The sequence below is a fragment of the Vicugna pacos genome, chromosome 12 (genome assembly GCF_048564905.1).
Source record: "Vicugna pacos chromosome 12, VicPac4, whole genome shotgun sequence".
In the NCBI taxonomy this organism is placed as follows: domain Eukaryota; kingdom Metazoa; phylum Chordata; class Mammalia; order Artiodactyla; family Camelidae; genus Vicugna; species Vicugna pacos.
In genome coordinates, this window is record NC_132998.1 from 14459664 (window position 1) to 14483591 (window position 23928).

Genomic DNA, 23928 nt, shown 5'->3' on the forward strand with positions numbered 1-23928 from the left:
TAAACTCAGAAATGAACATTTATCTGTGCATTTCCTTCTTAGCCTGGTTCATTTCACCTATAATAATTCTAGAATGAGGAAGAATTCAAAGAAGATAACTCAGTTGATAAATGTGATCATCTTCCACTTCAAAATGGACATATTCTTTGCCGCATGGCTTGAACCACAGAGTGATTTTTTTTACCATCCCATAATACTCAGCTGGTGTTTACTTTTTGTGACTTGAATGTTGACAATTATAGATTGAGGGCTTTTTTTTTAAACAGCATATGCTGAACAAGATAAAATATTTAGAACAACTTACTTTGGACTTAGTAATTATGCTACATTCTTTCAGCCCATTTATGACTAAATTAGAACATTTAGTAATGTTTGGAGACAACTCCCACACTTGGTAAGCACCAGGGGAAAAAATATAATTTATTTAATTGGTTTTCATTTGGAAGGGAAATAACCCCATTTGAAGCATCTCAGTGTTAGAAAAAGGCGCTGTGTATTCCCCATGAAAATACACAGATGCTCATCCATTTGGGAAATTAACATATATCTTCCACAAGGAAACATATGAAGGCTATTTCATTACAGTACAACCATTCCTTTCGCCCACGTATTTTGGCAGAATCACCACCAGTTACCCACTCTTCCTATCACATAGTCTTAATAGAAGCCCTGAACTTCAGACAGAGGTGAGGCTATTAAATCGTCATTGGTTTCCAGAGTCACCATAGACAGACATCATTCATTCAAGGAGCACTTCAGGAATGCCTGCTCTGTTATGCCGGGTCAGTGCCAGGTACTGGGATTCTGAGACGAACTAAATGTGGTTCCCCTCTTCAAAGACCTCATGATTTAACGGCAGAGACAAGGAAGAGAATGCCCAATTACAGCTCTGTAGAGGAGACGGGGCACAGAGGGCACCTAAGTCAGCCAGAATGGGAAGGGGAAGCTGCCAGGCAGCTGAGACATATTATAAAGAACAGACGAGGTTTGAGTGAGAAGGGGGAGAGAGGGGCTTCGTGCCGCGATGCTCCCCACTCAAAGGCTCAGAGGCAGGAGAACGCGCCCTTGAATCAGCGACTGTGGGGCGAGCCGAGGGGAGAGGGGATTCAGACCAAAAAGTCCGGTGCAGAGGAGATGGGGCCGGGCTTTGCACTTGAACTTTACCTTGCAGGCAGTGGGGGGCTCATGAGGGATTCTGCATTTTCTCTGGTGAACCATCTGGGAGGGCAGAGAGGAGTGGGCCAGAGGGCAGCCTGTGCTATAGGAACCTGAACCAGGACTCTGGCCAAGGGGTGCCGAGATGAGGGCGGACTTGAGTGAGCTTTCAGGGTGGGTCACATACGTCTGAAGTGTGGGAAATCTGATTTGCAGAAGAGCCTAGGCAGAAAACTGGAAGGAAGAACAGTGATTTGTTCTTTCACCGTGCTGCTCAGGCTGGGCCCTGGGACTACAATGGAGGGACGTATTCTGCTCCAATAATAGATGATTATCCAGCACTTAAGGTGACCACACCTGGTGCTGAGCATTTTACGTAGAAGGGATCAGAACAGGCGACTTTGGTATAGGGATTAATTTGAGCTGAAAGTAAATGAGAAGCAACAGATATAGAAAGAATTCTCTGCTCTCCTTGTCTGCATAAAAGCAGGACATAAATTTCCCTTCATGACGGTGTCTCCCCGCCCTTCCCTCCCCCAGGAAGGGGAGCGCAACTCTGATCTCTGGAGATGCAGAGTCAACACAGAGGTGAGTCTGCACCATCAGAGCTTACTAAAATACCCCTTCTCTTCCATTAGTTCCCCCGTATGTTCCTAGTCACTTCCCCACAATTTCTCATCCTTTGAATCCCCAACCTCCTTTTCTTTGTTAAAATGGTATATAAGCCCTTGAGTCCAACCAACTCTTTGAGTTTCGCTCTTTGGCTGTGAACTCATGTACCTGGAAACAGTAGTAAAAACTCTGTGAATTTTCTCCTTTTAATCTGTCTTTTGTTAGCTTAATTGGTAGGGCTCCAGATGGTCAATCTAAGAGAGGAGAGGAAAAGTTTTCCCTTCCTGACAAATTACATCATTATCTCATTGAATCCTCATTCCTCTCAGTAAGGAAGGTCCTCCTGTTAATATTATGCAGAAACGAAACTGAGAGATGTTAAGGAGCTGATCCAAGGTCAAGTAGCTAATAAGTAGCAGATCTGGGATAAGGACTCAGGCTTATATGAATGGACAGCCCGATTATCTAACTGTTACGCTGTAATCCCAATATGATGGAAAGACACGGAGCAGGGCGCCAGGAAATTCAAATTCTAATTCTGTCCTGTCACGATAAACAGTGAAGTTAACCATGTAAATCTTTGTGTTCTCTGTAGTTCAGATATTAAGGTCATTGCATGAAATAAAGTATGACTGGATTATGGGCTGAATTTTGTCCCATGCCCCAAAATTCATGTGCTGAAGTCTCAATCTCTAGTATCTTAGAATATGACCTTATTTGGAGACAGAGTCTTTAAAGAAGTTGTTACATTGTAAGAAGGTAATTAGGGTGGGTCCTAATCTGACTGGTGTCCCTATGAGAAGAGGAAATCATGACACAGATTTATGCAGAAGGAAGATCAGAGGAAGACACAGTGAGGAGACAGCCATCTACATCCCAGGGGGAGCAGCCTCAGAAGAAACTAACCCTGCGATTCTTGCTCTCAGACTTCTAGCTTCCAGAATTATAGCAAAATACGTTTCTGTTGTTCAAGCCACTCGGTCTGTGGTACTTTGTTATGGCAACCCCAGAAAACTAACACGATCATATAATCTATCTGTGTCTTATCAATGCACAGTTTTAAAATTCCTATTATGTCCTAGGCACTATTCTAATTTTTTTCATCTGTCTTGAAATAGCAATGATTCCAATGCTCCCATGGTGAGCCCAGAAGCTAAACCACAGATATTTAAAATCTGTGGTTCCAAGAAAATGAAACAGAAGTCCTTTCAGTTCTGTTAAATGCCAAACACGCACGGATGCAGGCTGAGTGGGGCCGCAGGGGTGGCATTTTGACTCTGTCATTAACCAAAGTAAATAGGTGGTCAACTGCTTTAATTTGAAAGAAGAAAGGCCAGCAGATGACCTAATTTTGAGCAGGGGAATACTTCCTCCTTCGTGAGTAACTCAACTGCTTTAGGCTTAACTAAACTGCAGTGACCAAATTGATCACATTAACACTATTTACCCAAACTCAAAGCCTTAAGCAGGCACTGAGGGAGGCCCCAAGGAGAACCATCTTTTTTTTTTTTTTAACCCATACACTTATCATTCACTGTCTTTTTTATTTTTCATTGATTTATTTCTGTTTTGTGTGTGTGTGTGTGTGTGTACAGCACAATATCCCAGTCTTGCATATATACTCATATATTCGTTTTAGAGAAGGTAACTGGGGGTAAACTGAACGGACAAAGCTTAGGTGGAGGAGACTCAGGAGAGGGTTAAGGGGGAGCAGAGGAGAGCCACTGGGGGGATCTAACTGAAACAGGGGCAAAAGATGGAGAAATACATGGTAGCTGCTGCAGGAGAGAAATTTAAAGAAATGGTGAAGAGATACTTAGAAAGGTTTTTGGTGTGATATGGGATATATATTTTCTTTCATCTCTTTCATCTTTTCTGCAGAGACATTAATAAAACTCTTCCTTGTTAAAGGTTGTGCTGGCTCTTTGCCTGTTTGCTCTAAGCCCGTTCCCTTCCTGTGCTCTCTCTACCTGACTCTTGCGAGCGGTGATTCCCAGGCTCCCTTGACCACCAGCTCTGTATTAGGCTTGCCGGTTGGAGGCACTGCTGGAGATTGGAGTTTGGGAGGAAAGGAGGAGCCAGGGTATTTCCTGCCCTTTTCCTCTGTTTCAGGAGGCGTGCCCACAGCAGCTGCAACTCTGGTGTGGCTCCAACTCATGCCCAAATAGGCTCCTTATAATCATAGGGTCTACCGAGTGACCCCAGCTCTGGGGCTCAGGAAGCAACACCTTTTTCATTTATTCCTCCAGCCTGAGGGATGGGTATTGGCTTCCCAGTTGCTAATTTTGGAGATGACTCATCTACCTAGGATATTCTTGCAGTTCCTCCAACACCTTTGTGATGAATTCCCTGTATTTGATACCCTCCCTTTAATAACCCTGGTGTGGATTTTGTTCTCCTGGATGAACTCTGGTTGATACAAAGGGGAGGCATCTTTTCTCCTCTCCTGTTTCTATAATGAGGATTTCCCAATATGGGCTTGGTCTGTCTTTGTCCCTTTATTTTTTCCACCCCTGGGACTATGGTGTGAGGAATCTGATTATAATTTTGGAAGAATCACTGGGCCCATTGGATCAGCTCTGCTGCTGCTTTTTGGAGTGAGCTTTCCAAGAGAGTACAGTGTCCCTCTGCAGTGAATGTCTTGTCTGGGCAGGCCTGCTCTGGTCCAGCAAGTGCTTGCCTTTGAGCACGTATGACTAATTTCAGCCCATTTGACCGCCAGACCTAAAGCTTCATTTTCCAGCCTGGTCTCTAGCAGTAACAAAGGGAATTCCATTTGTTCCACCTTTGTTTTACTTTTAAATGGTCTGAAGTGGATTGTAGGCAATAGTATTTTGTAAAAGACCCCCAAGTGATTCCAGGGTGAAGCCAAGGTGGAGAAACACAAGGCCACAAAATTTAAAGAGATAATGTTTACCGAGCAGGGGAGTGAAATGATGGTATTCATATTTTAAAATGACAGCCTAGGGCTCGACTCCCAGCTCCTTCACGCACTGACAGTGTGAGGTTTGACAAGCAACTTGATCTCTCCACGCCTGTTTCAGCATCGGAAATAAGATTAATGCCGGCGCAGGGCTCACAGAGTGGCTGTGAGGAGCAGCAATCCCACACCATACCTCGTGTGTAGGAAGTTCTCTGTAAGTGTTAGCTGTGCTGTGTCAAAAAACTGCAGATCACTGTCTGCACCCAAATGATGCTCCTCTCCCTGCCTAGGTGCGCCTCTCCATAGAACCAGTCTGTTCTGCCTTTCCACTGTTTCTTTATTCAAATAAAAAAGACAAGCATGGTGGGGAGGGTATAGCTCAGTGGTAGAGTAAATGCTTAGTATGCACAAGGTCCTGGGTTCAATCCCCAGTACCACCATTAAAATAAACAAACAAACAAACAAACAAACAAAAATACCTTCCTTCCAACAACAACAAAAAGGCAAGCACTAAAAATTTGAGAAAAATATATTCCACACAAACAGCTACACGAGAAAGGGATCCAGGCTCAACACGAGGAACAGCTATGTAAACTTACACTCCAGTAGCACATTTTAACTGAAATGATATTTTAAAAGGGAGAATCTCCAAATTGGCTGAACACATACAGAAAGGCCAACTGAACAGCGCGGTACCTCAGTCCAGATGGATTTCCTTTTGTCTCATTTGTATTGCCTGCCTGATCAGATATTTCTTCCCTCTGCTGGTTGCACAGTTTTAAGTCATTTGTTTTTGTTGCCTACACACTATAAATTTGGGGCATTTCGTTTGAGACGCTGTGGCCTTTAAAAAGAAGGTAACTTGTTTTTCCCAATATCCTAATTTGTCATCCGTAAAGACAACAGACAAGATAGTCTTTAAGAGACAGATGTTAAGAGATGAATTATTGATCAAACCATAAACAAATTGGAAGATGAAATGCATTTGCTAAATCGATTTTATTTTAATCTTTTCCAAACTTTTCATCCTCCAAACCTAGAGATGTGTCAGTAATAGAGATAAATGCCATTTACGCAGGTAGGACCAACTGGAATAATTAGAGGCCATATTTTTCAAGGCAGTGGTTTCTAATACCAAGATCTCCTTTTATGACGTCCCATCCCCATGGGCCCTGTGTTTTGAAAAAACAAACACACCGAACTGCATTTATCAATATTTAATTTATCTTCCCATTTTTTATTAATCAAAGTCATCCATTTCTGCCAACCAGAACATCCACTGGGTATGAGATAACTTGGGCTACTACATGAATTGCTATAATTCCAGCTAAAAGCAAGAAAATATTTGAACAGAAACCATCTTTAATGTGAAAACAGATACTGTGTTTTCTCCTCCAGCATGAAGAATGAGGGTGACGACCTTGACACTCAGGGCCCTTTAGTCTTTGGTTCCAACCTTTGATAGGTAGAATGGTCCCCCCAAAATGTCCATGCCCTATTCTCTGGAACTTGTGTTTCATCACAAAAGAGAATTAAGGTTGCAGATGGAATTATGGTTGCTAATCAGCTGATTTTGAGATGAGGAGATGATCCTGGGTTGTCCAGGTGGGCCCAGTATAATCACAAGTGTCCTTAAATGTGGAAGTGGGAAGCAGAAGAGCCAGTGTCAGTGATGTGATATGTGATGATGTGATGTGATGTGATGTGAAAGACTCAACTGGCCATTGCCGGCTTTGAAGATGCATGGGGCCAGGAGCCAAGGAATGTTGAGCAGCTTCTTGCTGGAAAAGTCAAGAAACTAGATTCTCCTTTAGAGCCTCCAGTAAGGAAAACAGTCCTGCCAACACCTTGATTTTGCCCAGTGACACCCATTCCAGGCTTTTTGCCTCCAGAATCGTAAGGTAATATATTTATGTTATCTCAAACCATCAGTGTGTGGCAATTTGTTACAGCAGCCAGGAAAACTACCACGTAATCTCTTTCCCCAGATCATTGACCTCTAGTCCCCTTATGAGTCCTGTATTCTGGGCAAAGTGACCTCTGCAGGGTGCCTGGCCATGTCTCCTACCTACTTCTGCATCCTTGGTTGTGCTCTCCTCCATGGGATGTCATGCCACCTCATTTCCAGCACAGGCAAATCCCGCCCATTTCTCAGGACGCAGCTCCGATGCCTCCATAGCCACAGGCTCTATTTTTCTCGCATCTGCCGGATGCACGCAAGCTCCCCCTCGTTCCGTCGCCTGCAGCGCTGAAGCCTCTTTCCCTGTCCCGGCACTTACTGCATTTTCTCTGGAAATAAAGTTATTCGTGCACGTATTACATCTTCTCTACTGGATTTTAAGTTCCTTGGTGACAGGGCTAGTGTTTGATTCATCTCTAAATCTTCTACAATGCCCAGCCCAACACATTAATGTCCCCATGAACTTAACACAGAATCATAGTCCTTTGTGTGTGTATATATGTATATGTGTATTTACATGTGTGTGTGTATATATGGATGTGCTTATTTGTAAATGACATTATATAACAACCATATGGCCTCATAAGAATCAAAGAAAAAAGAAAACCAAGGTTTTTCACTAGCTGCCACATAAATATTAAACATTCCAGGCACATCTGTGTTTTAGGAATAGCCTGAGCACTTGTCCCATCACTTGTCCCACTACGAAATGGCTGTTGAAGAATGGATGCGTATGGGGAGGTTTATTCCTTGATTGAGGAGACATGTGGTAAGAGTGGAGAGCTGTACCCAAGACACATCTGTGTTCGTGCAAAGGAGCTAAGCAAACAGAAGAACGTAAGGTCCGTGAGCAGCATGTTTTTTGAATTTTCTCTTTTTTTGAAGTGTAGTTGATTTACAGCGTGTGTAATCTTGCAAAGCTTTTCAGTTATACCTATACAAACATATGTATTTTTTCCTTTTGGATTCTTTCACATTATACGTTATTACAAGAAATTGAGTATAGTGCCCTGTGCTGCACAGTAGGTCCTTGTTGTTTATCTATTTTATATAATGCGTATCTGTTCATCTCAAACTCCTAATTTATCCCTCCTCCCTCCCTTCCCCTTTGGTATCCATAGTTTGTTTTCTATGTCCATGAGTCTGCTTGTGGTTTGTTTTAAGTAGAATTTGTATTTTTCTTTACAGTCCACATATAAGTGATATCATAGATTTGTTTTTTCTTACTTCACTCAATATGGTAATCTTTAAGTCCATCATGTTGCTGCAAATGACATTATTTCACTCCTTTTTATGACTGAGTGGTATTCCATTAAAAAATGAAACAAATAATGATAGTGTATAGAGTTGAACATAGAATTTCAGTTAATATTTTAATATGAGGCATGAAATAAATTTAATTTGAGGGGTAGGCGGCTGCAGGCAAACCTCCTATAGACAGAGGTTCTTCTTGAACCATTCGAGGTATTTTGATGGAAAAGTTTGAAAGCATGGTATTAAGGAATTACTCAGTAAAGCATTCTTAGGTCATTTCCCCCAAGTAGTAATTTCCTTGAATAATCTTATATAATACGGCTTTCTTATCTAAATTTTATCTCTAGCCCTGAAAATGTAATGTATTGTCTAATAAATATTTGCACTGAGTTAACAAATGTGTATTTCCCAATAAATAATGAGACTAGAATGTCACCTGCCGATTGACATAGACACATAAATGCCGTCCCTCTGATGTGTAATTATTTATTGGGCAATTAAGGAAGATTAAATACCAAAATGAAGATGACTTCGCATGCAGAGGAGTTTTTTCCACTTTTACTCTCCATGTATTAACTAGCGCATTGGGTTGGTTTACCTAAACCCGACTTTGCCTCCTTCTCATCTGCAAAACCAGGGTCATTTGTCCACTATTTATAGGTTCATCTCCACCTGATTTATATCCTTGGTGCTGTTCTAACTCTGAGCTTATTCCCCAGTGTTGATACTGGAGGTCTTTATGGGGTTGTTTCAAATACTTGGCTTCTAGCTAGAGTCTCATTTCAGATGATCAGTGTCATGTTCCCCCCACCCCCATGTCTGGGTCCCTGCCAGAGGAGTTCTAGCTGATTGATTGTGGGGTGGGGGGGTAGTGAGGAAGGGGGTCTGAGAGTGGAGTCTAGTTGTATCTATTATCATATCTCATGGTAACAAGGCTTTTCTATAGGAAGTGTATCTCAGAGTGAGCAAATAGCTTCTGTCACTGAAGAAGATCTCTTCCTTACACAAGAATACCAGCTAAGAAATGTACAAGCAATGGTAAAATCAGAAAGTCACCATTTTCTTACCTCTAACGAAATCTCTGTTTCAAGCAAGAATTATCAATGTGTGCTAAAATCATTAAGTGAAAGACTGATGAGGAACTGGACTACTAACATGGTACTACTGTATCACCCGTGAGATGCTGCTTACAAATAGGAAAACATAACTTTAAAATGTAGGCATCCAACTGCCACATTTCACCTTGGTGATCTGTCTCAGCACAGAATACTGCCTTGTCTGTGAAGTGTTCTACCAGAAATTTAACTGCATCTAAATCAAACCTTTGGCTCTAACATTCACATTATAGGAAACACAGGGGGAAAAGTAAACGTTAAATGACATCATGAAGAAATTATTAGACAAACTCAGAAAATGGAACATTCTGCAGGACAGATCTTTTCAATGAGTCAGTGTCATGAAAAAAAGAAGGGAGTGTTTTGGGTTTTCTTCTAGATGAAAAGAAATTCACAGACATAATAACCAATGCAATGGGTGATTCTTTCATGGATCCCAATTTGAATAGCTGCAGACAACACATTGTAGCTGTATCTGAGTATCTGTTTTAGTTCTGCTGCTGTAACAAAGTACAGTAGTTTTCCCTTGTCTGCAGGGAATGTGTTCCAAGACCCCCAGTGAATACCTGAAACTTTGGGTAGTATTGAACCCTATATATACTATGTTTTCCCCTGTACATACTACCTATGATGAAGTTTAATTTATAGATTAAGCATAGTAAGAGAATATCCAAACTGCCAACATCACTACTCTCATGTTTTGAGCCACTGTTAAGTACAATAAGAGATACTTGAACAAAAGCAGTGTGACAGAGCAATGGTTGATTTTATAATCCAGACAGCTGACTCATTAATGGGTGGGATATAATAGACAAATTGACGACTCACATCTCTGGTTGGGTTGAGCAGGGCAGGGGAAGAGGAGGGTGGGTGACTTCATTACATTATTCAGCATGGTGCACACTTTAAAAACTTATGAATCGTTTATTTCTGAAATTTTCCATTTAATATTTTTAGACCACAATTGACCACAGGTAACTGAAACCGTGAAAAGTGAAACAGTGGATAAGGGGTTCGGGACTACTGTACCACAGACTGAGTGGCTTCTAAACAATAGAAATCTATTTGTCACAGTTCTGGAGGCTGGAGGTCTGAGATCAGGGTGTTAGCAGGGTCGGATTCTGGTGAGGTGCCTCTTGTTCCAACATGTCCCCACATGGAGAACAGAGAGAGGAAGCAAGCTCTCTTGTGAACCTTACAAGGGCACTAATCCCATTCATGAGGGCACCACCCTCATGCCTCATCTAATCCTAACTATCTCCCTAAAGCCCACCCCCTAATACCATCAGATAGTGGGACAGGATTTCAACATACGAATTTTGGAGGAACACAACCATTCAGTCCGCAACAGCATCAGATCACACCAACGACTTATTGTCAGGTTTGTTAGATGTGATCCTTATCTTGGGCTTGTGTAGGCAAATGTCCTCATTTCCCACACATGAAATACTTAAGGATGACATATTATGATGTAATTTGTTTTAAAATACTTCAGAAAAAAATAAAACATGGTGACATATTAACAATGGCTATACATTTAGGTTATGGCTACATGAGTGGAATTACATGATTCTTTTTACATTTTTGTCTCTTTGGTGATTTTCAAAGTGTGAAACTTACTAGAAATGCAAATGCTAGGGCCCCACCCTGGACCTCCTGAATCAGAAGCTCTGGGGAGAGATGGCCACAATGGTGTTTGGCAAGCCCACCAGGATGCTCTGATGCACTCTAAACTTTGAGAATCACTGCCTTAGGGCATGGTGCATTTAAAGAAGAGTGGATGGTAAGAAAAGTATTAATCTGGCAGTGTGATGTAATTACTGAGATGAAATATAAGATCAGAAATTTGTCCATGTGTGTAGACATGGGAAGCGTAGATAAGGAGCCAGGTTTGGTAAACCGGGTACCAGCGGGTCTGAGCAGTCACTGCAGCATGATGGGAGGCACCTGTCCAGAGTCCCAACCAGATGTCACAGACCACATGGCCTGGCTGTCTCTTCTTCATCAGGAATACCTGGCTCTGTCATAGCAGCACCTGCCAGTGTGCTCGTTCTTCTAAGGCAGGTCCTTTCTAGAGATTTAGTCCTGCTCCTAACAACGGTGTTGGCAGAGGGTGCAGTGTTGAATGACTATCTGCTCAGTTGCAGAATACTGTTTATTCCCCACTTCCCATTATCATGTTCCGCTAGGATGTGTCTGGGGATGTTCTGTGACCCTGTGCCAGGCATCAAACACCTGGGGTGGATTAACCACTCCACACCACACCATACTCTGCAGGCTGGACTAGACTAACCCCAATACTTGTTACCATGGTAGGCTGTCCTGGCGCCCTCCTCACCCCCATCTTAGGGAAGAAGAAAGCAATCATTTCTGGTACATTTCATCCCACTTCGATTAACTAGCTAATCTCGGACTTGTCCCAGGCTTATCTAATGAATTTTAGCTCACATTTAGGCACAGAATACTACAATGCTCCATTAAAAAAGGGCTTCATGTATCAAGTGTCACTAACAAAATTTTTCCCTTCATTTACCCCAACTCTTATATCTGGCATTCTCTAGAACAATATTTCCCCAAATATGTTTTTAAAAGATGCTATGTGTAAAAATGGTCTGTAGTTGAAGACATCTTGGAAGTACTAGATGAAACACATTTAATCAAGTTTATTTCATACTGAATGTCTCAGAGCCTCTACTCCATTAAAAGCCATTGTAAATTTCCACATGGGGCCAGTATAGCATGAATCCTTTTGTAAGCATCCTTGCCCATAGAATGCATGAGGAGTAAAGGTTATGCCTCAAAGGGACATGTTTTAGAATATGTTTCTTGAAAGATTAATGGGTAAAGTCTTGTGAAAAATTTTACCTATAAATTAAGCATGCAGAGATAAAAGCTTTTCTTAAAGTTGTGACACTGAGAACATTGTTTCTAGGGTTTATAACCACAAGCATACGATAGTCTAAAACAATGGCAAATTCCTTCCCTGACATGAGTGTTGAGGATCTAAGTTTTCAAAACAACTAACTTTTGCAGAAGGCATGAACAGAAAATTCCAGAGGTGGAGCTGCAGCTGCATATAGTTCCAGAATTCAAAGTGAAAATTGCCTCTGACAGTCATGCAATGTGTGTGTGGGGGGAGGAGGGCCTGCAAATGAGAGCTCTGTGGCTGACCAGAGTCGGAGCTCATCCTGGGCCTACAGCAGGATGTAAGGTTCCCTTTGTTTTCAAATGCTGTGCCTTGCTTTGCTTGGCATATGGAAATACATAGTTACAGCTTTAAAATTTTGGCTTTTGGTCTAACATAGTGTATACCTTATTATAGAATCTTGTGAGATATATGCCACTTGGATAATGTTAATTTAATCGTTAATTTTCTTTTAGCTCTCTCTCACTTTTTAAATTTTTTCCCCAGAAAACTTGAGACAAGTGTCAAATATAAAAAGCCTTGAATGCTGTCATTTGGGGCTGGAGAAGAGGCCAAATGAACCCTGGATTCTAAGTCTTAACAATGAAGTAATAATTTCTCTCATCAACATTGAATAATTTTGGCTCTTTTTACCAGGCAATAGCTTGATTGCATTGCTAGGTTTCTTGACTTAAGGAGCAAGAGGACAATAGCAAAAAATGGGCCAAGAAGAAAGCTCTAGGCTGGAAGCTGAAGGCTAGAATGTGTACGAAATTAACTGTAAGCACCCATGGACAGTTTTCTCAGGCTTTAACTGCCAGTGAGAGTGAAGAGGTCCAGGGGCTGTTAGCTTAGGCAAAGTTACTGGAGAGTTCTGCAGACAGTTTCTAAAGAAAACTTAGCAAATACAGCTCAATTCTGATATGAATTGCATTCTTCCTGGAGGGCACAATGTGAAGTAATTATGGTCTTGAACCTTTAACTAAAGTAAATATATTTGAACACCTTCTTTGCCAGGCACCATGCTACTAGGCATTGGGAATTCAACAGTGAGCAAGGCTCACGGAGAAGCTCACAAACCAGCACCCACTGAGACTCCTGCTGAGTGGGGTAAACAAAACAAAGGAAAAAGAGTGTTACTATAACTCCTAACAGCACCTTTAGATTAAATGGTCATGGAAGACCTCTAAGGAGACGACTTGGAAGGTGTGGGTGGAAGGAGGAAGGGTTAGATATCCAAAGAGCTGGGGGTAGAGGATGGAGAACATTCCAGGCAAGGGTATAGCTAGGGCAAAGACCCAAGTGATAAGAGTTTGACACGTTGTATAAACAGAAAGAAGTCTTGGGTGTTGAAAGCACAAAGAACAATGAAGAGTTCCAGAAGATAACATTGGAGGGGCAGGCAGAAGCCTGAGCGTGGAGGACAGCGGAAGACATAGCAAGGGTTTTACTCTGGGGTAATGGATTTGGACTTTTGAGCTCTGGAACTCTAAGGGAATAAATATGTGTTGTTCTAAGCCACCATGTTATAGCAGCCATAGGAAATTAATACATCTAGGAAGAAGGCTGTATCTGCCCTCCTCCTAACCCAAGTGAGAGAAACACGGCTGTCACGTGATGGGTGCAGTTTAATCCATAACAAAGTAGAGTCATCATTGACTCAGTGCCTGGTTGTCAGCACTGTTTTTCTAAGAACTCATTTTCCTTAGTTCATCAGATTTCCTTAGGTGTGATCAGATTAAGGATTAATACATATTAACGTAACTCATGAGAGTTAAACCACAGCACCAATTTATTGGTTTATTCATGGAAGTAGAAATACTAAATGTGCCCACTTAGCCAGATCAGCAGCTAAATGCGCTTTGATCTTGCTTGGAAAATGTAAAACCAGAATGATGGCTACTGGCTGATCGCCACATCTAATACTACCAAATCTTACAGCCTGGTGCACTCATCTCCCTGTGATGAGAACATGTACATTGGTCAGACAGGTCCCCACTCTCCTGACTACGCTGGGACATTCTGGCCAATTTTGACCCATAGGCACTACCTTTCTAGGGTCCTTGAAGATCATTATCATGCTGTTTTGACAACATTCCTTCCAATGTGCTGCAAGGATTGAACGTCAACTTGTATCATCTCCTTGTAACAGTAGTCTCACCAGGAACACATACTCCGCCTCTTCATTCACTCCCTGATTCATTCAAGAAACATCATTCAGTACTTACTAAGTGCTAGACATTGCACAAGATTTTACACACCAAGATAAGTATGATAAAGGCCCTATTTCCCAGGAATCCTATGGTATTTTAGTGGATTAAAAACTTCTGGATATTTCTTCTGTAAATAGCTTTATCTCACTCATTTCTTGGGATTTCATAACCTTCATTTTTGCAAGTAACATTTCCTTACCCCCATCGCCAAATTTAAGGATGGTCCAATTGAAGGCCTATAAACCAGTCAAATCAATGGAAAATCCTATCATCTGGACAATTTTAGACTATTTTATCGAAGTATTAACATTTCACAAGTCTAGTGTGACAAAGAGCCTAACATTTAAACAATCTCAGTGATGTTAACATTCCTGCAAAACAGAGGAGAGATGGTAGTGGCCACCTGTCCAATTTGGAAGGAAGGGATTTGGGCACTGGGCAGTCCCTTCCAACCTGTAGTTTTACTTTATCATGATGATTCACATGGTCATTGAGTGCAACTTACTTTAATTTTCTCAGGCCCCAAACTCAAGACTATTTAGGAAATCGTAAAATCACAAGCATGCCATCCACTTGAGCTGACGTACCTAATTCATTGCAGGTCTAACCAACAAGCTTCTGGCTCTCGAGCTATCGGGATTCTTCACCATCAGTTCCACAGAAAGACCATGCTCTGTAAACTTCCCTTCTTGGTTTGCTGTGGTATAAATCAAGTCTGAAGGTTAATATAAACTAGAAACTAGTATACTATGAAAGACTAGTGGAGGAGTGATTTTCCTGGGTGACCCAGAACAAGTCACTCACCTCTCTTGGCTCCAGTTTCCTTGTTTGTAAATGTTAGTTAAATTTTATGTCTTTAGTTTTTTCTTAGTCCTAAAATTCCACAGTTCTTTGAGAATCTCGGGAAAACATCACCACAAAAAGTTAAAGTTCTTTGGCTTGTTTGTAAGGAATCACATCCATTTTACAGAAATCTTTCAGACAAATGCCATTTTGAGTAGCTTATCACAATGCCGTTAACTCTAAACTCTACAGCAGATATCGTCCCTGCTCTTATGAAGCAAAGTGGTCAGTGGAAGCAGAGGCACCATTAAAGACAGACACACAAAACCCACAACAACTTTTATGAAACAAGTTCTTTATTCCAATTTTATATTTATAAAAAGACAAAGAATAGGGAGTAGGGAGGCAGGAGTGATGTGTGGTCACACTCAGACAGCAGAGGTAGAGGCCATAGGCCAACAAGAATGGGTCAGACCGAACTTCCCTGCTATTATTGATAACAGCAATGAACAAAAAGAAGTCCAAGCAGGGACCAAAGGCTTCAGTTACAAGGTCAGTCTGTCTGGGGAGAGTCAGACGGTCTGCCCAGCCTGTGTGCATGAGGAGGAATAAGGCTCAGGCCAGTCTATTGAGGTCTGGGCTCTGGGTAGACTGGGGCCCTTCTCTTGGAAGGTCTGGGCCGCCCTCTCCAGGGAACATAGGGGCCGGGGGGACGATACCGGGGAAAACCTCTGTGAACCACAGTGGGCCGCTGCTGGTAACAGGCTGGGGGTAAGGGGAGCATAGGTGGCTGGGGGTCAAACACAAAGTCAGGTTGGAAAGCAAATTCTGTCTGGGGAGTTGGGGGAGCACCTGAGTGGAAATGGTTTAAGAATTGATTTGACTGGAAAGGATGGTCTGAAGGAGAATAGTCATCTTGGGGACAGGGCAGGAATGGGGGCATCAGCTGGTGAAAGGGATTGGGACCAGGTTGTGGGGGCAAGTGTGGGAACAGGGGTGGGGGGGGAGATGGCCTGGGAAGCAGGGGTTGGCGTCTGGGCAGAGGCAGGGGTGGTGGTGGAGAGAAGGCCAGCTGATCTCTGCTGGCCTGGGGCTGCCTCTCAAATCTCTGGCGAGGTCTTCCTCTGGTTGGACCACCCCTGATCAACTGGCCCACCAGCTGCCGCTTGGGGAGCTCTACCCCCCAGGCGTCAGCCACGTGGGCCAGCAGCAGCTGGGAGAGATGCCGGTGCGCGAACTCGTTCCAGTGCACCCCGTCCTCCTGCAGGTGCATGTCCACGTGGCGGCGGAAGTGGAAATGCAAGTCCAGCACATCGAAGCCGTGCTTCTCCGCCTCCACAGAGCTGTGGAAGTTGGCTTCCATCACTCTGTTTTTCATGAAGGAGGAGGCCGAGGCCTGGAGTTCAGGCGGGAGGACGGGCGCCGTGATGTTGTCGCCCACGGGCATGGCCGTGTTCCACACCAGGAGGCACGACTTGGACAGCACCTGGCGCAGGAGCCCGAACAGGCTCTCCAGGTTCCGCAGGTAGCTCGGCCAGGAGTCCTCCCCATACCTGCTGATGTCCCAGAGGCAGGAGTTCATGACGACCAAGTCCGGGACGTGCTCCTCCGCCTGCAGCTTCTCCAAGATGCCCTTGAGGTAGTCCGAGTAGACGCGCGTCAGGAAGTAGAAGCGCACCTTGTGGTGGCCGGAGCAGAACTCGCGCTCCTCGCGGTAGTTGGTGCCGTTGTGCCCGTGGCTCTTCCGGCCTCCATGCACCAGCTTGTCCTGTTCGAAGCTGTCCTCCCCCTTGGCCCGGAGCTGGTTGGGAGTGAGCAGGCAGTCCTTCTGCAGCAGGAGCACCAGGTCCTTGTACACAGCCCTCTGGACCGAGTCCCCCAGGATGACCACGAACTTGTTGTGGAGCAGCTGCTGCACTTCGGCGGTCAGCAGGTGGACCATGACGCCCGGCGCGCGCCGCCTAGCTCCTTCCTTTCACTCGCTGGGTCTGCGCAAGGCTAGGACAGAAGGAGACAGCGGACGCGAGGGACCCACCTCGGGCCGGCACAGTGTGGGGAGGGCTGTGGGGAGACGGGGACAGAGCTATGGCCCGGGGCACTTGCAGGGCAGGGCTCCACTCCCTTCAGCCTGGGAAGAGGGGAGCCTGGAGCCAGAAGCCCTGGTTGGTCCGGCCGCAGCTGATGCCTGAAACTTGACTCTGAACACCCTGGAAACGCAGGTTCCCTGCGGCCACGCGGGGCATCGCTCTTCCCACACCCGCCTGAAGGTAGCCCAGATGTCTGACAAGTGCAGAACGGTTGGGCAAACTCTTCAGCTGTTAAATAATGAGGACTGTCATTAAGGAAGAATGTGGAGAATGGGATACACCCGTTAAGTGGACGTTACATACCATAGGTGTGCCCCACATCACTGAAACTGTGTTAAAGAGATATGCATAAATAACATTGAAAGAAAATATGCAAAACCAGTTTGGAATAGGACAGTAAGATTATAGATGACTTGGCCTTACCCTCTTTTTCTAAGTACATTTTATATAGTTGTACATCAATTTTAATAACTTGAAAAGGATTTAATGAAATGCAACAGGCCACCATAAGGAAGAGTACCTATGCCAGGTCCGAAAACATAAAAACAAGATTTCTTGAACAAGGAAGCAGCTGTTTTTTATCAACAGGACTTGTAAAAAAAATAATAAAATTGGAAATAATTCACATGTGTGTTCAGTAATAGTCATCTTCCATTTGAAGATCAGAATATGCCACCCCCAAATATGCTACTTTGGCATAAGAAATATTTTGAGCTGAAGGCCACTAAGAATCAAAAGATGCAAGATGAGCTGTCTGCCCTCCCTTTATGTACCTAAAAGCAGGGCATAAATTTCCCTTTGGGGAAGGTGCCCCTTTCCCCCACCAAGGAGAGAAGAATCAAGGAAGACAGGGAATTGTCACCATCGAGATGAGTGTGCATACACAGACCTGACTAAACTAGCCCTTATTTTCCATTCGTTCCCCCATATAGCCTTTCCCCACAATTTATCCTAGTCACTTCCCCACAATTTATCGTCCCTTGAAACTCATACCTTTTGTTCTTTGTTAAAATGGTATATAAGCCTGAGTCTAACTGCCTCTTTGAATTTCATTCCTTTTCCATGAACTCTTGTGCACATAAATATTAATTTAGGCTTTCCTGCATTAGTAAACACTTTAATAGGTGTGGTGGATAGCTATTGTTAAATTACACATTTAGTTTTTAAAAGATACACTATTTGTGGTTTTAAATGGGTACAAGTACACAAATGAAAACATGTAGGCGGATAGAATGTAAGTGTTCCCCTAAGAGAACAGTTGAAAATATTGGCTTATTTGAATCTTCATTCAAATGTTCTTGGTATCAGCTAAAAAGCTTAAAGACAGGATTTAGCTCACTGTGGTACAACAAAAGGAGACATAATTAAAGCAAACTACAAATCTCTTTGAGGCTCAGGCATGTTCACTTGTTCATATTAATTTATTCATCCTATTCACACTTAATAAACATCTACTAAATGCTCCACGTGGGGAATAAATATAAAAATGAGTAAAACCTGGTCTCACCCTTCAGGAACAGATCAGATATATTCACCGATACCTGTAATACAGAGTCGAGAGTGCTAAGTGCTATGAAAACAGAATGAACAGGTGGGGTGGACCTTCAGGGGTCTTTGCGAACAAGTTTCTTCTACTCAGACCTGAGTTTCCAAAGTGCTAAGTGAAGGGGAGAACTTGTCCCCGGTGTTCCCAGGGCTCCCAGGCCACGCCATGTGGGCTGAACTCTGGTCATATTCTGTACCTAGTCCCCTAGAGTATAGGACATTATCCCTTTCCATTAGTTTCTCTCGTGTAGGTTGGCAGATCTGACTAGCCCAGGGCTGTCTCTTTCAGTCGTATTTACATGGCCCAATACTTTCCTTCTCTGAGTGTGAAGCACCTTAGACTTGGACTCACAGATGTGAGTCGAATCCGCTACTTAAAACCTGTGGGAAATGGAGGCACTTAAGTACACTGGGGAGGAGCACTGCTTTTGGAGCCACACTATCTGGGCTGGAATCTCAACTCTTCTATCTGTTAGCTCTTTGTCCTTGGGCAAGTTATTTAACCTTTCTCTGCCTTAATCTTCCTTATCTGTAAAATGGGACTTTTAGCCCCTGCTTCAGAGATTTGGTGTGAAGATTAAATAGAAAGTGTTGAGAACAATGTCCTGACACATAGCATGGACATGGATTATTATCACTGAGCAGGTTTCAGAACACCAGGTTGATCATCTGTAAAAGGGGGAGGGGCGGTTATAATATTTGTGCTTTTTTTCTAGCAGGGTTCTGGGAAGATCAAATGAGAAGATGCAAGTGAAAGATTCTGAATGAAACAAAGCTAATGTTTACTGAACAGCTACTGGATGCCAGGTGCTTTGCGAATGTTATCCTATTTATGAGATAATTCTAGTATCTCCATGCTATCGGGAAGGAGCTAAGATTTAAAACCACTGATGCCAAAGTCTGTCTCTGTAGGAGACACCCCTTAGAGCAGAACCCTCTGTAGGCGAGTCTGAATCCAAAAGCTTGGTTCATGTCAGGGAGATATTTGAGGACAAGAAGAGAGAAGGTGTTTCGGTGCGCCTTTAAGCATAGGTAGGTAATCTGCCTGCTCAGGAGAGGTGGTCCATGTGTACTTAGTGGGTGGAGGGCTGCAAGTGAGAAAAAAAAAAAGTATCATCCCAGACTTTAATCTCAAGCAAGAGACATGCAAAAATTAAAAGACCTGGATTTTAGAATAACCAACACAAAACTCTACAGAGTTCAGGGCCTCACAGTGTTTGAAAAATTCTGGCTGCCCTGTACCTTGGCCAGTAAACTCAACCCACCCAGATGCTGTTCCAGGGGCTTGGAGTCAAACCCGGCAAAAACAGCCACCTTAGAATTTCTTATTGTTCTTCTACAATGGAACATGTAGAGTGGATTGTAGAAAAGATGGGAGGGGGGAAATGACTGGGAAGAAGCACTCCAGTTAGAAGTGAAACTGAAAGGAAATTCGTGAAATTCTTGATCAAGAGCACCACAGCTGTAACAGGATTAACACATCAGACATCCTCAGGTCGACTGCTGTGGGATGCCAAGCATGACAAACAAAACCTAACCAAAACAAAGTGACTTTTTCAGGGGGAGTGAATGAGGAATACTTTGGAGCTGAATCTTCTCTGGTGGGGGTGGGGGGGGGAAGGTTAGTAAGTTCCATTGTCAAAGGTCTTTTTATTTATAAAAATGAAACAAAAAAGGGGATTGAAAACGGATCAGTGGCCTTTTTAGCTTGAGTCTTTCTTTGCTTCAAATTTGCTAAACTCACTTATTAGTTTTAGTGACTATATGATAAACTGACTCATTCGTTCATTCATTCATTCAGTGAGGATCACTGAGAACTAGATATTGTGCTAGGTGCAAGGAGGAGGTATAAAAAGGCAACCTCTTTTCTCAAGAGGATGGGTAAGAAAATGGACATGTAAAAATATCAAAGAAGGACCTAGTAGCTAGAACTGATGGAAGTAAATAAAATATCAAAGCCAACACGAAGAGTCAAAGGGGAGGGAGATTTACGCATGATCACTGCACTCTGATTCCAACCTCAAATTAAAATTGACTTTTAAAAGTTTCATGAGGATCCCTGAAATCATAATTATAAGTAGTTCCATGTTTTTCTGTTTTCAAAGAAAAATTTGGGCTTTGGCTAAAGCTCTGACAGAAATATACATTAATAATGACTACTACTCAAATAAATCACCTTCAAGCATCTTGCTTAGATTTCTGTTTGGGGATAATTAATTTTTCAACAGCTTCATAAACCATGACTTATAAATCACTGACTATTGCTTTATAACTATCACAAATGAAACACATAGCATTTGTTCTTTATACATTTTTGTGTTGTAGAAATCAGGTTCGGTTTTTTCTTTTCTTATTGATCATCAGTTACAGGAAGAGACAAAGTAATAGGCCAGTTACTCCGGAGACCCTGCAGAGAAGTCTTAAATCACTAACAATTGTTTTGATTGGCTGTAGGAAGTACTTCTAACTAGTTTTCAAGATTCTTGCGCATGACTAACTATCTTACTGCAGCATTATACGAGGAATATAAATAGTTCATTTCCTTCTAACTGCATTTTTAGTGATCAAATCTATATTTGAATTTTCCAAGATCTCCTTAAACTTTAACAGAATAGATGGTACAAATAAGAACATAATTTTTTTTTTTCATGAACTCACCTCTATAGATTACTAGTTCTTGGAATTTGTTCAGTTTTCTAAGTGGGATTTAAACTTGTCAAAAATTAAACTGCATGTCATGTAAAGTTTCCAAAGAAAAAAAAGAAAAGCAAAAGATTCAAACTTCTCTTTGGGAAAGCTTAATGAATTTTCTGTGGATTGGGGTTTCTCAAAAGGTTCATCTTTTGAGTTGGGGCAAGTCAGTTAACAGTCACTCCTCTATAAACAAGAAAATGGGGAAAATAAGGCAAGCCCATTATTTTAAAAAGTCGTTTCAGGAACAAATGTTTAAAGACATGTAAGAGTACTATGAGATACTATGATAAATAAAGCAACGGAAAGATGATTTCCAAAATCTTGGACTGATTTGAATCCCCTACCCCCAATAACCCCACCTCTAAAATGGGCCTCAGCTCTGCAGTCCATTAATTAATTCAATAAAAATTGAGGAAACACTGTCTATCTGGGGATACGTCAGTTGTCATTCTGCAAATCAGGCTCACGTCCCCCACAAGGATCACGGTTTCTCCATCCCATCCCAGCCCTATCATATGGCCCATACTTCTAACTTGGCTATTCAGTGCGTTCCTGTACACTGCATCTAACATCTCAGGAACATGTGACATAAATGGAAATTGGAAACTAGATTAATGATCTTCAGACTGGCCCCATGTAACCACAAGTCTTCCTTTGGAGGCAGGAATCACTGTGGACATGTTCAATTTATATCTGTACCGTCCCTGTGGGGCCAGATCTTAATTTGTGACTCTTTTGTAATAAAATATCAACAGAAGCACTTCACCCATTTGAAGAGTCTCAAAATTACCAAGTTTAAAAATCCTTAAGGCAGCATATTCTACCCCCACGGCAATAGTCTAATATAAAGATTTCTTATGGATTCTACAAAGAAACACAGGGGACGTCTTTGCTGAGCGAAGTAGGGGGTTCATAACATCTGATATGCAAGTTACTTCTATAAAAACAAAAGATAAACTATCTGATAAACTGAGCCTTTCTTCAAATAATCCCATTAAAAAAAACCCTTTTGTTTTACAAAAGGATCTCCTAAAGTAAAAGAAAAAAATATCAAAGCAATGGAAGCAAAATGTAAGCAAAAATATGACTTCAATCATGGACGGCCTATAACAAACTTCCATATTCTGGTCTCGAATCATCATTTAAACGGTATTTGCTAACTCCCTACCTATTATTCCTCTGACAAGAATGAAAGATCTTGCAAGTCAGTGCCTTTCACTTCCAGGAAACAAGGAAGTCGGATGTGGACTCTGGCCCTGAACAGCTGTGTGCTCTAGCGCTGGTATTTTTTTCTGGTGTCCAACAAGGGTAATACCCCCTACTTCACTGAGTAACAGTGAAGACCAAAAAAGACCAAGGGCAGTGTTCACCACACAGCGCCTGTCTCGCCTTAGGCATCTTTAACCCCTGGCACAGCAACCCCTTCCTCTTGGGGGGAAGCCCAGCCCGAAGATGGCACCTCGCTCTGGTTCCCTCCCTCAGACCTCAAACCCACGGCTCCCTTTCCTCCCTCCCAAAGGGGCAGAGCTGTACCTCCTCAGGTGTACGGGGAATCCCTCAGCTCGGGTGGCTTGGTCCTCCTACCTCCTCAGGTACCTTGCTTCAGGATGTCCCCCAGAGAGGGGAGAATCACACATTCTACCTTTGCTTCCCTCTCCCTGGGCTGGCTCCTCTCTTAAGCCTTAAGCACATTCTCGTTTCTTGCTTTAAAAAAGAAAGGAAACTTCTGACTCCACCTCCGGGACAGTCCTATCTTTTGCTTCCCCTTCAAGGCCACTTTTTACAAAGTTGTCTGAACTGGCGGCGTCTGGGTCCTTGCCTCCCACTCACTCCTCCTTTTACTTTAAATTTAGCTTCCAGCTCCGCCAAGGCAAAGAAACGTTTGTCAGTAAATCACCAACGATTTCCTCGTTGCTCTTTTCAGGGGCCACCTCTCGGTCCTTATCGCGTCTGCAGCATTCCTAGCTCCTTGGGGCTGGGACCCCGTCGATGGCTCCCCTCAAAACTCTGCGGGAGAGCCTGACACCCGGTTCTCCAGCCTCACCTCCCCCAGCATCCTCCTGAGCTTCTCTCTCTCCGGCGATCCCCAGCTGTGGGTCTATCTCAAGGCCGGCTCCTCGGCTCCTTCCTTCTTTTCTTCAACATTCCTCCCCTCGGTAAATTCATCCGCTCTCTCGTTGTCCATCGATAAGGTGAAAAACATCCCTATTGGCCCAAACTTGTTCTGGTTGACCTTAGTTTTCCGGGCAGAATTGTTAATAGCGACCCTCCCCCTAAAGGTCCCCAGTGGGATGGAAACAAATTAAACCGTCTCCTTATCAATTACCATTTGTATGCAGATGACCCCGCATTGAGGCCAGAAAGCGCTGGGGCTGGGAGGGTGGGCCCTGAATTCAGCCCCCTGGGTTTATATCCTGCTCCACCGCTTACCAGCCTCTGAGACCCTGGGCCAATGAAGTCATCTCTCCGCACTTCTGAACCCTCACCAACAAAACGGGAATAATACTATGGATTTCTTAAGAAGCAAGTGTTCAATGAACACGTGTAAAGTCCTTAGCATGAGATCCACCACATTTCTAAGTGCTCAATAAATGTAGCTAGCCCAAACTTGTCTCCTGGGTCCCAGATGTCTTCAGAAGAGTAGAATAAAGTTCCAAGGGGGCTGGGGAGGGTGGGGGAAAG

General features: G+C 43.1%; 1 protein-coding gene across 5 annotated transcripts in view; it reads right to left on the reverse strand.

The window, feature by feature from the left end:
* Window positions 1-15258: 15258 nt before the first annotated feature.
* The window catches only part of PCED1B (PC-esterase domain containing 1B), a 111446-nt gene continuing 102776 nt past the window's right edge, over window positions 15259-23928 (reverse strand). For 4 of the 5 annotated variants that reach the window (XM_015238051.3, XM_072972935.1, XM_072972936.1 and 1 more), the window contains one exon: window positions 15259-16981. In XM_015238051.3, coding sequence (XP_015093537.1) covers window positions 15546-16862 — 1317 coding nt within the window. In that variant the 5' untranslated portion in view covers window positions 16863-16981 and the 3' untranslated portion in view covers window positions 15259-15545. Of the gene's footprint in view, window positions 16982-22779; window positions 22932-23928 lie in introns of those variants that run through there. The other variant, XM_006202888.4, reaches the window with a different exon arrangement.